The sequence below is a fragment of the Thamnophis sirtalis genome, unplaced genomic scaffold (genome assembly GCF_051295495.1).
Source record: "Thamnophis sirtalis isolate CommonGarterSnake01/CBP01778 unplaced genomic scaffold, rThaSir2_p1.2 scaffold_9, whole genome shotgun sequence".
In the NCBI taxonomy this organism is placed as follows: domain Eukaryota; kingdom Metazoa; phylum Chordata; class Lepidosauria; order Squamata; family Natricidae; genus Thamnophis; species Thamnophis sirtalis.
In genome coordinates this window covers 78864698-78879632 of record NW_028261389.1, presented here as the reverse complement: position 1 = coordinate 78879632, position 14935 = coordinate 78864698, and the positions used below count along the sequence as shown (strand labels likewise).

General features: G+C 43.0%; 1 protein-coding gene across 1 annotated transcript in view; it reads left to right on the top strand.

Annotated features, from left to right (window-relative positions):
* Positions 1-14222, top strand: part of HGF (hepatocyte growth factor) — a 55980-nt gene extending 41758 nt beyond the window's left edge. The window contains 8 exon segments of the mRNA XM_087723067.1: positions 2467-2505; positions 4765-4861; positions 7189-7219; positions 7221-7267; positions 9686-9829; positions 10438-10544; positions 13059-13204; positions 13892-14222. Coding sequence (XP_087579193.1) covers positions 2467-2505; positions 4765-4861; positions 7189-7219; positions 7221-7267; positions 9686-9829; positions 10438-10544; positions 13059-13204; positions 13892-14059 — 779 coding nt within the window. The 3' untranslated portion in view covers positions 14060-14222.
* Positions 14223-14935: the final 713 nt, after the last annotated feature.

Genomic DNA, 14935 nt, shown 5'->3' with positions numbered 1-14935 from the left:
GGAGAGGGAATGGGGATTTTACAGTATCCTTCCCCTGGAGTTGGGAGGGAATAGGGATTTTGCAGTATCCTTCTCCTGGAGTGCGGAGGGAATGGAGATTTTGCAGTATCCTTCCCCTGGAGTGGAGAGGGAATGGGGATTTTGCAGTATCCTTCCCCTGGATGTGGAGGGAATGGAGATTTTACAGTATCCTTCCCCTGGAGTGGGGAGGGAATGGGGATTTTGCAGTATCCTTCCCCTGGAGTGCAGAGGGAATGGAGATTTTGCAGTATCCTTCTCCTGGAGTGCGGAGGGAATGGGGATTTTGCAGTATCCTTCCCCTGGAGTGGGGAGGGAATGGGGATTTTGCAGTATCCTTCTCCTGCGGTTCCACCACAAAACCGCACTCGACTAAACCGCGTAGCTGACATCATCAACAGGGCGACAACAGTGTGGAGACAGAAGCACGCTGTAAACGCTAAACCTAAAATTAACCCCTAAACCTAAACCTAACCCCCCTAAACCTAATCCTAAACCTAACCCTAAACCTAACCCTTAACCTAACCCTAAACCTAACCCTAAACCTAACCCTTAACCTAACCCTAACCCTTAACCTAACCCTAAACCTAACCCTAAACCTAACTCTAAACCTAACCCTAACGCTTAACCTAACCCTAAACCTAACCCTAAACCTAACCCTAACCCTAACCCTAACCCTAACCCTAACCCTAACCCTTAACCTAACCCTTAACCTAACCCTTAACCTAACCCTAAACCTAACCCTAAACCTAACCCTAAACCTAACCCTAAACCTAACCCTTAACCTAACCCTAAACCTAAACCTAACCCTTAACCTAACCCTAACCCTAAACCTAACCCTTAACCTAACCCTAAACCTAACCCTAAACCTAACCCTTACCTTAAGTTGAATCGGCTTGCTTTCAAAGTGCTATTTAAAGCGCCCTTCTTTCTCCGTGCTGGCTGTTGTCGCCCTGTTGATGACGTCAGTGACGCGGTTTAATCGGGCGCGGCTTAGTCGAGCGCGGTTTTGTCATGCCACGTTCTCCTGCCACACCACGAAGCCATGCCCGCCAAGCCATGCCCACAGAACTGGTAGTAAAAAAAAATGAATTCCACCACTGTGTTATGACATCATGGTGGGGTGCGGTTCTTTTGACCTCATTTGCTGTTTGCAGTGGCTCTGGACAAACCATAATACTATTTGTTAAAAGTCTGTAGAGATTCTTGGTCATCGAGGACATGGTTGTCCCAAAGGTGCTTTCTCAGGAGGCAACTGGCCTTTCAGATGAAGAAGCTTCTTGGATGAGAAGCAGAACATCTTCAAAAGAAACAAATACCCAAAGAAAGTCCAGTTGCCTCCTGAAAAAGTACATTTGGGGCTACTATTTGTTGTACAAAACCCCCCTCTCCCTCCATGGTTTAAATTCTGAGATTCTCTACAGAGGAGAAACAGCTTAGCAGCTAGTGATTTAGTATTAGCACTAGAGCTTAGACTTATATGCCCCTTCACAGTGCTTTTACATTCCTCTCTAAGTGGTTTTACAGAGTCAGCCTCTTGCCCCCAACAATCTGGGTCCTCATTTTACCTACCTCGGAAGGGATGGAAGGCTGAGTCAACCTTGAGCCAGGCAGGATCGAACTGCTGGCAGTGAGCTGAATCAGCCTGCAATACCGTGTTCTAACCACTGCACCACCACGACTCAGAGATATAGATAGATAGTTGGTTTGATGGATGGATGGATGGATGGATGATTGAGAAAGAGAGAGTGGAGATGATAGATAGATAGATAGATAGATAGATAGATAGATAGATAGATGATAGATAGATAGATAGATAGATAGATAGATAGATAGATAGATAGATAGATAGACGGACGGAAGGGATGGACAGATGGACAGACAGACAGACAGACAGATAGGTGGGTGTGTGGATGATATGGGAATGAATGAATGGATGGATGATAGACAGGCAGAACTTAGCACTAGCACTTAGACTTATATACCGCTTCAGAGTGCTTTTACAGCCCTCTCTAAGCAGTTTACAGAGTCAGCCTCTTGCCCCCAACGATCTGGGTCCTCATTTTACCCACCTCGGAAGGGATGGAAGGCTGAGTCAACCTTGAGCCAGTCAGGATCGAACTCCTGGCAGTGGGCAGAATTAAGCCTGCAACACTGCGTCCTAAGTACTGCGTCAGCATGACACAGAGAGAACTAAGACTTCTAAGGTGGTAAAACGGGGCGGAATTCACTTAAGAAATCTCTCGCTTAATAACAGAACTTTTGGGCTCTAATGTGGTCATAAGTTTATGTATTGATGAAACTTATGTATTGATGAAAGAAGGGATTGTTGAACATTTGTCACAGAACAAGGCAGTCGAGATCTCTCGCGACCTGTGTGGTTGTTTTTAAATGATGTGTCTTTATTGAAAGTTATCTCAACGTGGTTGCATTGCCTTGTCTGTTTAGGTGACAACGATCCAGTTTCTCTGATGAGCAGCGTAGACAGTAAGTAATCCAAAGCTTCCATGATGGGGTTGTCCGGGAGCGGTGGTGAATGATGACCCAAATGATGACATTATCTCATGGATGGATGTCCATGGAGGTTCTCTGTCATCCAGGTCATGGTTGTCCCAAAGGGGCTTTTTCAAGAGGCGACTGGACTTTTTTGGGGGGGTTTTCCTTGAAGATGAAAACAAGCTTCTTCAGCCCTGACTGGATGGTGGAGAATGGGAGTCCATGTTCTGGACAGAGAGGACCACCCCTGCTTTGAAAGAGGAGTCAAAGAGGCCATCTACATTAAGAGTGAATAGCCCTCTCTCAACAGAGAGGGTGAGATATGACACCGCACATCTCCCTTTACAAAACAGTCCTTTCAGCAGTCCCAAGGAGGTTCCATCCATCCATCCATCCTTGTTTGTCTGTCTGTGTCTGTCTGTCTGTCCATCTAACTTTTCTCTCTCTCTCTCTTTCCACCTACCTGCCATTCTCTTTCTTTAATTCTCTCTCTTGATTGTATCTATCATCCATCTATCTATCTCTATATCTATCTATCTCTATATCTATCTATCTATCTATCTATCTATCTATCTATCTATCTATCTATCTATCTATCTATCTATCTATCTATCTATCTATCTATCTATCTATCTCCGCTCTCTCTTTCTCAATCATCCATCCATCCATCCATCCATCCATCCATCCATCCATCCATCCATCCATCTATCTATCTATCTATCTATCATCTATCTCCGCTCTCTCTTTCTCAATCATCCATCCATCCATCAAACCAACTATCTTTCTTTCTATTATCTATCTGTCTGTCTGTCTGTCTGTCTGTCTGTCTGTCTATCTATCTATCTATCTATCTATCTATCTATCTATCTATCTATCTATCTATCTATCTATCTATCTCCGCGCTCTCTTTCTCAATCATCCATCCATCCATCCATCCATCCATCCATCTATCAATCATCTATCTATCTATCTATCTATCTATCTATCTATCTATCTATCTATCTATCTATCTTCGCTCTCTCTTTCTCAATCATCCATCCATCCATCCATCCATCCATCCATCAAACCAACTATCTTTCTTTCTTTCTATTATCTATCTATCTATCTATCTATCTATCTATCTATCTATCTATCTATCTATCTATCTATCTATCTATCTATCTATCTCAACAACTTTCAGAAAGAGTACTAACAAGCAAATGACTTCAAGGAATATAAATCCTTCCAATCCTCCACCATTCAGTCAGAACTGAAGAAGCTTCTTGGGTGAGAAGCGAAACCTCTTCGAGGGAAAAACAAAGTCCAATTGCCTTTTGAAAAAGCATCTTTGGGAGATCTCAGGTGACAACTATGAGTATCAATTCCATTACTATGTGATGATGATGATGATGATGATGATGATGATGATGATGATGATGATGATGGTGATGATAATGATTATGGTGATGGTGATAACTATATGTTATATTTTTTATGACGGGGCTTGGTTATGGAACTAGCCCTAAGCAGCCATTACTTTAGTCCAATAAATTAGAAAATATGGAACCTGTTCTAAACAAGATTATCCCATTATTTTCCTTATGATGCAGCAAAAACACTTTTCAGTCATACTGTCTGAAAAATATTTTAAGCCTAAGCTGTATGTTATGGTTGGTTATCTTTTTTCTTACCTTAATACAAATTACATGGTGGACAATATTGATTTTGGACAGTTGTTATTGGAGTGGCTCATAGAATATATAATAGATGCATATATTATATGCAGGGGACGCAGTGGCTCAGTGGCTAAGACACTGAGCTTGTCGGTCAGAAAGATCGGCAGTTCAGCAGTTCAAATCCCCAGCGCCGCATAACGGAGTGAGCTCCCATTACTTGTCCCAGCTTCTGCCAACCTAGCAGTGTGAAAGCAGGTAAAAAGTGCAAGTAGAAAAATAGGAGCCACCTTTGATGGGAAGGTAACAGTGTTCTGTGTGCCTTTGGCATTGAGTCATGCCGGCCACATGACCACAGAGACATTTTCGGACAGTGTTGGCTCTTCGGCTTTGTAACGGAAATGAGCACCGCCCCCTAGAGTCGGGAACGACTAGCACATATGTGCGGTGGGAACTTTTACCTTTATATTATATGCAGAATATATAACCAATTTCCTTTGGTTATTGATTAGTTTTTAGAAGTTTGAACATAGTTCTCTAAAGTGGTGAATTTTCATTTGGGGACTCTACTTAACCCAATCAATTATCAATATTTCAGTTCCCATCATCCCTTGTGCTTCGACGAAGCATCTCAGAGTTGTTAATGGAATCCCTACACAACCTGATAAAGGATGGATGGTCAGCTTGAAAGACAGGTGAGAACCGAGGCATAGCTCTCTTCCCTGTGTTGTTTCCCACTGTGGTTGTAAAGCCCAACATACAAATTGTGTATCAGATGAATTTTTTTTGAGATCAAGTAATGCTCGTTATTGATTGTGTCACAGCTAAAGTTCCTCCCATTCTTTCTTCCAGAAGCCAATTGTTCAATCTTGAGGAACAATTATTTTTTTAAAGTTTTTTTATATATAAATATCTCAAATCAATGTGTGAACAGTGTGGCAACTGAGTGTCATACATCTTAATACTATGAAGCGGTATATAAGTCTACTGCTATTGCTATTGCTATTGCTAATACAAATAAAACTAATAATCATAATTATAACATTCAATCAACAGGTATTTCTCATAATAATACACATTTATATTAAGTTGCAGTCTCTCGTTCTTCAATCATTCCACATTTTCTCTGGTTATTACTTTCATTTTGTTACATAAAAATGTATACATTAATATCCCCTTATCTTAATTCTATCACTTGAATAACTTTTAATCGTATCACCCTTTATGAAGCAACTTTTTTCTCTCCTATCTGACTTCTAATCATGTCGCCTACTTAAAATAGCAATAGCAGTAGACTTATATACCGCTTCATAGGCCTTTCAGGCCTCTCTAAGCGGTTTACAGAGAGTCAGCATATTGCCCCCAACAATCTGGGTCCTCATTTTACCCACCTCGGAAGGATGGAAGGCTGAGTCAACCCTGAGCCGGTGGGATTTGAACCGCTGACCTGCTGATCTAGCAGTAGCCTGCAGTGCTGCATTTTAACCACTGCGCCACCTTGGCTCAAAAAGAAAGAGAGAGAGAGAAAAGAAAAGGAAATCAGAAAAACAACAAAAAAGAGAAATCACTCATCCATCGTCACTTGCCTGCTTCAATACTTTAATTGCTATGCTTAAAAAAAAAAGAAGGAAAAGCAAATCAAAAGAGTAAAAAAAAATCTATCCATCATCTCTTGCCCGCTTCAATACTTTAATTTAGTGTTTCTCAACCTTGGCAACTTGAAGATGTCCAGACTTCAACTCCCAGAATTCCCCAGCCAGCATTCGCATTCGCTGGCTGGGGAATTCTGAGAGTTGAAGTCCGGACATCTTCAAGTTGCCAAGGTTGAGAAACACTGCTTTAATTACTATGTTGTTATTTTTTTTGACTTACCTCCCAAATTTTGAGGAACAACGGTTGAAGGATTGTGCATATGGACTATTCCAATCCTTTCTCAACTTATGTCTTGGGTATTATCTAGTTCTGTCCATGAATCCGAATTAGCAATGCCATCTTAAATTTTGGACATTAAAATTGTCCTCTTGGTTGACATCAAATAAGCAACACATTGCTTATATTTCTCCAGATATAGAATAGAATAGAATAGAATAGAATAGAATAACAGAGTGGGGAAGGGACCTTAGAAGTCCTCTAGTCCAACCCCCATGCTTAGGCAGGAAACCCTACACTACTTCAGACAAATGGTTAACCAACAGCTTCTTAAAAAGTGTTGGAGCATTCACAACTTCTGGAGGAAAGATGTTCCACTGATTAATTGTTCTGTCAGGAAATTTCCTCTTAGTTCTAAGTTGCTTCTCTCCTTGATTAGTTTCCACCCATTGCTTCTTGTCCTGCCTTCAACTGCTATGGAGTATAGTTTGACTCCCTCTTCTTTGGGGCAGTCCGTGAGATATTGGAAGACTGTTATCATGTCTCCCCCTGGTCCTTCTTTTCATTAAACTAGACATACCCAGTTCCTGCAACTGTTCTTCATATGTTTTAGCCTCGGGTCCCCTAATCCTCTTTGTTGCTCTTCTCTGCACTCTTGTCCAATCAAAATCTCCTTTCACCAGTGGCTAAAGTAAAATGTAACACAGATAATCTTCAACTTACAATAGTTCATTTTGGGGCCATTCAAAGTTACAATGGCACAGAAAAAAGTCTCTTAATGACTGTTTTGTCACACTTATGATCATTACAGCATCAAAATTCACATGCTTGGCAATTGTCTCATATTTATGACGGTTGCATTGTCCCAAGGTCCCGTGATCCTATTTTGTGGCCTTGTGACAAGCAAAGTCAATGGGGAGGCCAGATTAACTTAACAACCATGTTAGTAACTTAACAACCACAGGGATTCGTTTAACGATGGTGGCAAGAAAGGTTGTAAAATGGGGAAAACATTCACCACTGTCTTGGTTATCAACAGAATTTCTTTGGCTTCCATTGTGGTTGTAAATTGGGGACTACTGCATGATATAAATGTGAAGTTTATATTAGCAGGTTGACCCCCAAATAATTGTCCTTTCATTGGTTTCTCCAGCAGAGGAAGACATTTCTGTGGTGGATCTCTGGGTGAAAGAAGATTGGGTCCTGACAGCCAAGCAGTGTTTCCTCTCTCGGTATCCATTTCACGTTTTTTATTAGATCTTCCAATGGGATCCTACCTTTTAAAGTTTGCCCTTGGGTAGAAATGTGCTGTGGCCTGTCAGCCGCCAGCCCCTCCAGCAGCCAAATCAGAGGAGGAGGAGGAGGAGGAGGAGAGAGGAGGAGGGAGGAGGAGGAGGAGGAGGAGGAGGTGGTGGTGGTGGTGGTGGAGGTGGTGGTGGTGGTGTGGGAGTCAGGGTCAGCATCAAGGCAACCTGAGAGCTCCGAGGGGGAAGAGAGAATGGAGCTGGGAGCTGGGAGCTGGTAGAGAGAGAGGGGGGGGAGGGAGGGAGATAGACAGAGAGGGAGAGAGGGAGAGAGAAAGAAAGTGAGAGAGAGGGGGGAGGGAGGGGGGAGAGAGGGAGGTAGGGAGGGAGAGAGAGAAAGAGAGAGATAGACAGAGAGGAAGAAAGTGAGAGAGAGGGGGGAGGGAGGGGGGAGAGAGGGAGGTAGGAGGGAGAGAGAGAAAGAGAGAGATAGACAGAGAGGGAGAGAGAGAGAAAGAGAGAGAGAGAGAGGGAGGGAGGGAGAGAAAGAGAGAGAGAGAGGGCGGAGAAAGAGATAAACAGAGAGGGAGAGAGAAAGAAAGTGAGAGAGAGAGAGGGAGAGAGGGAGAGAGTGGGAGAGAGAAAGAGAGATAGACAGAGAGGGAGAGAGAAAGAAAGTGAGAGAGATACAGAGAGGGAGAGAGAAAGAAGTGAGAGAGAAAGAGAGGGAGGGAGAGAAAGAGAGAGAGGAGGGAAAGAGAAAGAGAGAGATAGACAGAGAGGGAGGGAGAAAGAAAGTGAGAGAGAGGGGGGAGAGAGAGGGAGGGAGGGAGAGAGAAAGAGAGAGAGATAGACAGAGAGGGAGAGAGAAAGAAAGTGAGAGAAAGAGAGGGAGGGAGGGAGAGAAAGAGAGAGAGGGAGGGAGAGAGAAAGAGAGAGATAAACAGAGAGGGAGAGAGAAAGAAAGTGAGTGTGTGAGAGAGAGAGGGGGAGAGAGAGAGAGGGGGAGAGGGAGAGAGAAAGAGAGAGATAGACAGAGAGGGAGAGAGAGAGAGAGAGAGAGAGAAAGGCGGAGCCTCGGCTATCCGTCAGCCTTCAGAGGGAAAATCAACAGCCCCCAGGTCTGGAGGTGGCTGGTGAGGAAGAGGAGGAACAGCTGGGTCCAGTGCCTGACACAGGGATGTGCAGAAAGGAGAGGAGAACAGTAGAAATCTATGGGCCGGTCCTCAGGACAGAAAAACCACCACTGCTAGCAAAGCCCTACCCTAGCTCTGGGGATAAAAGGCAGGGGGGCGGAGATGAATACATGTGGCAGACAATTGCTCATCTTCCAGCCCGATGGACTTGTTAGCCTGCGTTGAGGGAGAAATATTTTTCCCGGGGCTGCTGGCACATCCTAATAAAGGAATCATTGATTTAAATACAGAGGTTTTGTCATGTTTAGGGAGCTGGGTCAGAACAAAATGTTGATTTTCTGACATCACAAGAAAGGGAAGGGAGGGAGGGAGAAACGTTAAACTATTCCCTACTTCTATACAACGGAACTCTGGGATGTTCAGAGCATTTGAGTAGAGAGGACCATTATTTCATTTTGCAATGGCGGCGAATATCTGCAGCTCAGGTGGAGGGTGAGGGTGAAGGATTGTGGGTTGGCTTCTGAATGTTTCGTTACCAGGATAGGTCACATCTTTAGTGGAATTTAGGGGAATGTCAATATTCCTCTGTTTATAAGGGCTCCGTGTGGTCAACAGGTCTTGGGATTGAGGGTTGTATCAAGTGACAAACTAGTGATGGGTGTTGTGATGGGTCAGGTGTGGGTCACGTCACGTGAAGGACTTGTGATGGGTCTTGTGGATCTTGTGATGGGTCAAGTGTGGGTCCCATCAGGTGAGGTTCTAGTGAGGGTCAAATTTTTGCGAATTTTCCTAGAAACGTTCCGCTTTTCTAGATGAACCCATATCTAAAGAGTCTCCTTTTCCTTGGTGAGGTCCGACCCTGGAATTGGACATATTTTACTCGGTAACAGTTGGGTTTTAAACTATTTGCACTGGTGTTGTTATAGTTCAACGTCTTGTTCAGAGTAAAAACCCAACGGTTAATCCAGATGGCACCGTTTTCACAGCGTGAAGTGCTGGAATAGTTCCATTCTCCGCTCCGGGAGACTAAAATATGGCAACAGCCTCCTGAATTCAGTGGTTTATTTTGCTTGGGGGGTGGGTGGGTGGGATGAACTGACCCCCTAAAAGCTACTTTTGTTTAAATCTAGCAACGGTTATCTAAATAGATCACCGCAAAGCAAATAAGCCAAGTGAGGAGTCTGTGGCTCTAATCTCTCTTCCATTCTGCTTTATTTTATTTATTTTTTTATTATTGACTCATCATCCAATTATGTTTCCTTTCTTTAAGGCATAATCTCAAAGACTATCAGGCTTGGCTCGGCATCCATAACGTGGAAAGAGCTCATGAAGAAAAGCATAAGCAAGTCCTGAATATTTCCCAGCTGGTCTACGGGCCTGAAGGATCAGATATAGTTTACTGAAACTTTCCAAGGTTGGTTGAAGTTACGCTAATATTTCGGCGGCAATTTCTCCGTTGGCTGGATTTAATGGACGGGTGAAACCGTGCTACTGGAGGAGGGAATGGAAGGCTTTAAGGCACCTGCAATCATGAGGAATGTTGTCCAGGTGTCTCCTAAAAGTCAAATTGTCATAGGTTGAAGAGAACAGCAACAAAGATGATTAGGGGTTGTTGTTGTTGTTAGTTGCGAAGTCATGTCTGACCCATCGTGACCCCATGGACCACATTCCTCCAGGCCTTCCTGTCCTCTACCATCCTCTGGAGTCCATTGAAGCTCACGCCAACTGCTTTGGAGACTCCATCCAGCCACCTCCTTCTCTGTTGTCCCCTTCTTCTTCTTTTGCCCTCCATTGTTCCCAGCATGAGGCTCTTCTTCAGTAAATCCTTCCTTCTCATCAAGTGGCCAAAGTACTTGAGTTTCCTCTTCAGGATCTGGCCTTCTGGAGAGCAATCGAATCCAGCTTTAACATCTGGCTGACTATCCAATGAATCACGAGACTCTAACTTCTTCGTCTGATTTGAAAAGACATGTTAAATTTACCTACTTATTCCCGTACATGTCCATGTTTTTTCTTTTCTAGACCTGCAGTAAGCAATAATGCTGTGGCTATTATCCGCCTGCCCATTTCTGGTTGCACCATTCCAGATGGGACCACGTGCAGCGTTTACGGATGGGGACACACAGGAAGTAAGTAATTCAAGTTTGGGACAGAACACTCCCCACTCGAAATCCTCTTCCTTTTTCCTTCTTCCCTTTTGGGGAGGGGGCTTCGTGGAACATCTAGATTCAAGCCAGAGTTTTGTTCCATGTAGCATCCGCTTCCTGAACTCTCAAGTTTTCTCTTTCCACCATGTATTCAAGATGGACAGTGGTTAATATATATATCAGTGGTGGGTTTCAAAAATTGTTCGAACCTACTCTGTGGGTGTGGCCTCCTTTGTGGGAGTGGCTTGCTGCCCATGTGACCGGATGGGAGTGGCTTGCCGCCCATGTGACCAGATATGAAGATGCGACGACACTTGTCAGAACCACCTTAAATTACCTCACACACAGCACTGGCATGCATAAGAATATGATGCCAACTTGTTTTTTAAAAGGCATCTTTGGTTTGCGTTAAAACAACTTCAACACACGCAATGTTCTGATTGCACCACAAACGCAGTCGTCATCCTTACCTTTCACAGAGGCACTGAGTTTTATAAATAGGAGCATGATAGTGTAGAATAATCATATCCAAGGACCAGTGGTGGGTTTCAAAAAAAAATGTTGGAAGCTCTTCTGTAGGTGTGGCCTGCTTTCCGGGTCCATTGGTGGAACCTCTTCTAACCAGTTCGGTAGATTTGATGAACCGGTTCTACCAAATAGGTGCGACCTGGTAGGAACCCACCTCTGATATATATGTACTGTATGTATGTATATGTGTCTGTGTCCCATGTATATGTCTGTGTTATGTATGTGTATGAGTAGATATATACTTTTCTTTTGAGAGTAGGCAACAGATTTTCATTTCTTTTTAAAAAGGTCTTTATTAGGTAAACATAAAAAACGTTGGGCATAGTGTGATATTTCTGGCATAGTCATTTCAAAGAGTTCTTAGATCTTACAAAAATAACAGTTTATATCCATTACATCGGTATGTTTAATCGGTCAAATTATATGTCAATACATATACATATCCAGTTCCTACCGATCATACAATCTTCGTACCATATTCCCAATTCTTCTATAAACATATTTTTATTTCCATTTTCATAACATACAATCACATGTATACTATACATAGCCAGTATCATATAGTATTAAATAATGAATTGCATCAGTTCCTCTTGTCCTCAACGCCCCAAAAAGATTAACACCTATTATTAGCTCTTCTACTCTCCATACACCTCTTTCTTCTACCTCTCTCCTACTTCCTATCTTCCTTCCATCATCTTTTCCCCTTACCCTCTCTCCTATCCCTCTCTTCCCATCTTTCTTCTCCCTTCTGCTTCCCACTCTTCCTCTCATTGGTGTCTACTTCCCCTTCCTTTCTCCTTCTACTCTCTCCCCTTATCACTCCTCCTTATACACCTCATCTTCCCCTTCACCCTCTCTCCTATCCCTCTCTTCCTATCTTCTTCTCTCCCCTACTTCCGATTCTTCTACATCCTGTCTTCCCTCCATCATTTTCTACTCTACTTCCCCTTCCTTTCTCCTTCTCCTCTCTCCCCTTACCACTCTTCCTTATAGACCTCATCTTCCCCCTTCACCCTCTCTCCTATCCTTCTCTTCCTATCTTCTTCTCTCCTCTACTTCCGACTCTTCTACATCCTGTCTTCCCTCCATCATTTTCTACTCTACTTCCCCTTCCTTTCTCCTTCTCCTCTCTCCCCTTACCACTCCTCCTTATAGACCTCATCTTCCCCCTTCCCCCTCTCTCCTATCCCTCTCTTCCTATCTTCTTCTCTCCTCTACTTCCAACTCTTCTACATCCTGTCTTCCCTCCATCATTTTCTATTCTACTTCCCCTTCCCATATTCCCAATTCTTAACTTATCCGTGTTTTTCTGTTCCGACCTTTCCCCCCCCCCCCGTTTCTAACCATGAGTAGTACCATTTGTCCCAGATTTTGTGCGATTCGGTCTCAACCCTTGTCCTTGAGCTCTGGAGTCAGTCTGTCCATTTCTGCACATGTTAGTATTTTATTTATGACCTCTTGTTCCGAGGGAGCCTCTTTGTCTTTCCATTTTTGCGCGAAGGTCAATCTTGCAGCCGTTAAAATATGCAACATTAAATACGATCGACCTTTGCTATATTTTTTATTTTGTGATCCCTAATAAAAATTAGTTCTGGCCTCAATTCTATCCTTTGATTTAATGTCTCTTTCAAACACTTTCTTATCTGATGCTAAAAGGTTCTACCTTTTGGGCGCTCCCACCACAAGTGGTAAAAGGTTCCCAGGGCAACATTGCATTTCCAACATCGTGGCAATACGTTTTTATTATTATTTTTAGCTAATCTTGTGGGTGGGATGTGCCACCTATAGAACATCTTGTATAGGCCCTTGTGTATGGGTAGATAAGTACTTTCTTTTGAGAGCAGGCAACAGATTTTCATTTTTAATGTGGGGCAGTGCGCTCACAGTAAATAAATAAATAAACAAACAAACAAACAAATAAATAAATAAATAAATAAATAAAGTTACTTCTCTTCATAATTTCAGCAAGGAATTTTGACGGGCAACTTCAGGAAGCAAATATGATCATTATGGGGAATGAACGCTGCAGTCAAGATTTTGGAGGAAACGTCGTTCTGAAGGAATCAGAAATGTGTGCACGAGCCGAGAGCATCGGCAGTGGAACTTGTGAGGTACAATCTCTTCTTAAAAACTTCCAGTGTTAGACCACCCACAACTTCGGAAGATTAATTGTTCTCGCTGTCAAGAAATTTTTCCTTAGTTCTAAGTTGCTTCTCTCCTTGATTAGTTTCCACCCATTGCTTCTTGTTCTGCCCTCAGGTGCTTTGGGGAATAGTTTGACTCCCTCTTCTTTGTGGCAACCCCTGAGATATTGGAACAATACTCATATTACCACTAATCCTATCAATATGATAATGTAAATATAAATAGAGTAGAGTGGAAGGGAAGGGAAGGGAAGAGAAGAGAAAATATGGATTGGTGTGTGGAGTGTGGAATTGAGCGTGGAGTGGAGAGGAGTGTGGATTGGTATGTGGAGTGGAATGTGGAATGGAGTGTGGTATGGAGTGGAATGTGGAATGGTGTGTGGAGGGAACTGGGGAGTGGAATGAGGAGTTGAGTGTGGAGTGCAGGTGAGTGGAGGTGAGTGGAATTGAGTAGAGTAGAGAGAAGAGTAGAGTAGAGAGAAGAGTAGAGTAGAATAGAGCTATATCAAGATTAATTTGCCGTCAAGCGTTCTTATGCTACTCTTATACATTCAATGAGCGAGCTCTTCCTTCTTTTACAATGAGCTTTTCTCATCTTAATCTCTCTTCTGTAAATGCATCTATGTGATTTTTCCTATGTTTTTCTCTTTCTAGCGGGATTACGGTGGCCCCCTGGTCTGCGAACAGAATAGAATCAAGATCGTAACGGGAGTGATTATTCCCGGACGAGGATGCGCGGTTCCCAAACGGCCCGGGATATTCGTCAAGGTGGCTTACTACTCCAAATGGATACACAAGATCTTAATGACATACAGGTCGTAGCCGAAGAACCCTACCAAGGAGGGAGGAAAATTCCACTTCTAGGGACACTGGAGGATGGTGGGAAATTGCATTGCGAGTGAGAAAACTTGGACTTTTCTGGTGGGTGGGAGAGGGGAAATGTTGTCCATCAAATATTAACTTGATAATAGTCAAGTTTAACAGATGTTTGTGGCTCTTCCTGCCCCATTCTGCCTCTGGCTGCGTTGCGTGGGGTAAGCCAAATGCCGTGACTTATTTCCTGAATATACTTGAATAGGAAAGCAAATCTTCTAACATGGTGGCTGGAGAAATGCACATTGTCCATACTTAGCCCAGTTGTTGTTGTTCTTCTAGGCTGCTGTTTAGGAGAGCTTTGTTAACAGGCATAAACACACACTGACATTTGAGTTCCTTTCCTACACCCAGTTCTGAATTCATCTTTAAGGCGCCATGAAATGTGTGCATAAGTCGGGGACAATGTCATCCCTTACATTGTTTCATTGTGTTTTCATTCCTTTACCAGTGGCTTTCTGGATGTGCGACCTGGTCGAGCAACTAATTCACGTGGTCCATTCCATCGTGGTAGGGAAAGCCATCCCAACAATGACGATGTAGTTTTTCTGGAGGAGTCCATAAGTGGATACCAACATGGGTTGGGTGTTGATCCAATAACAGGTTCTACTAGCTCTCTATGTCCAAGCTTACTCTGAAGGTTATCTCCTTCTTCACTGATGCAATGGCACATAGAGATGACGAATCGGAAGTGGGGTGGAAAATGACCAACATCATCTTATGTTATGTTATGTTATGTTATGTTATGTTATGTTATGTTATGTTATGTTATGTTATGTTATGTTATGTTATGTTATCTTATCTTATCTTATCTTATCTTATCTT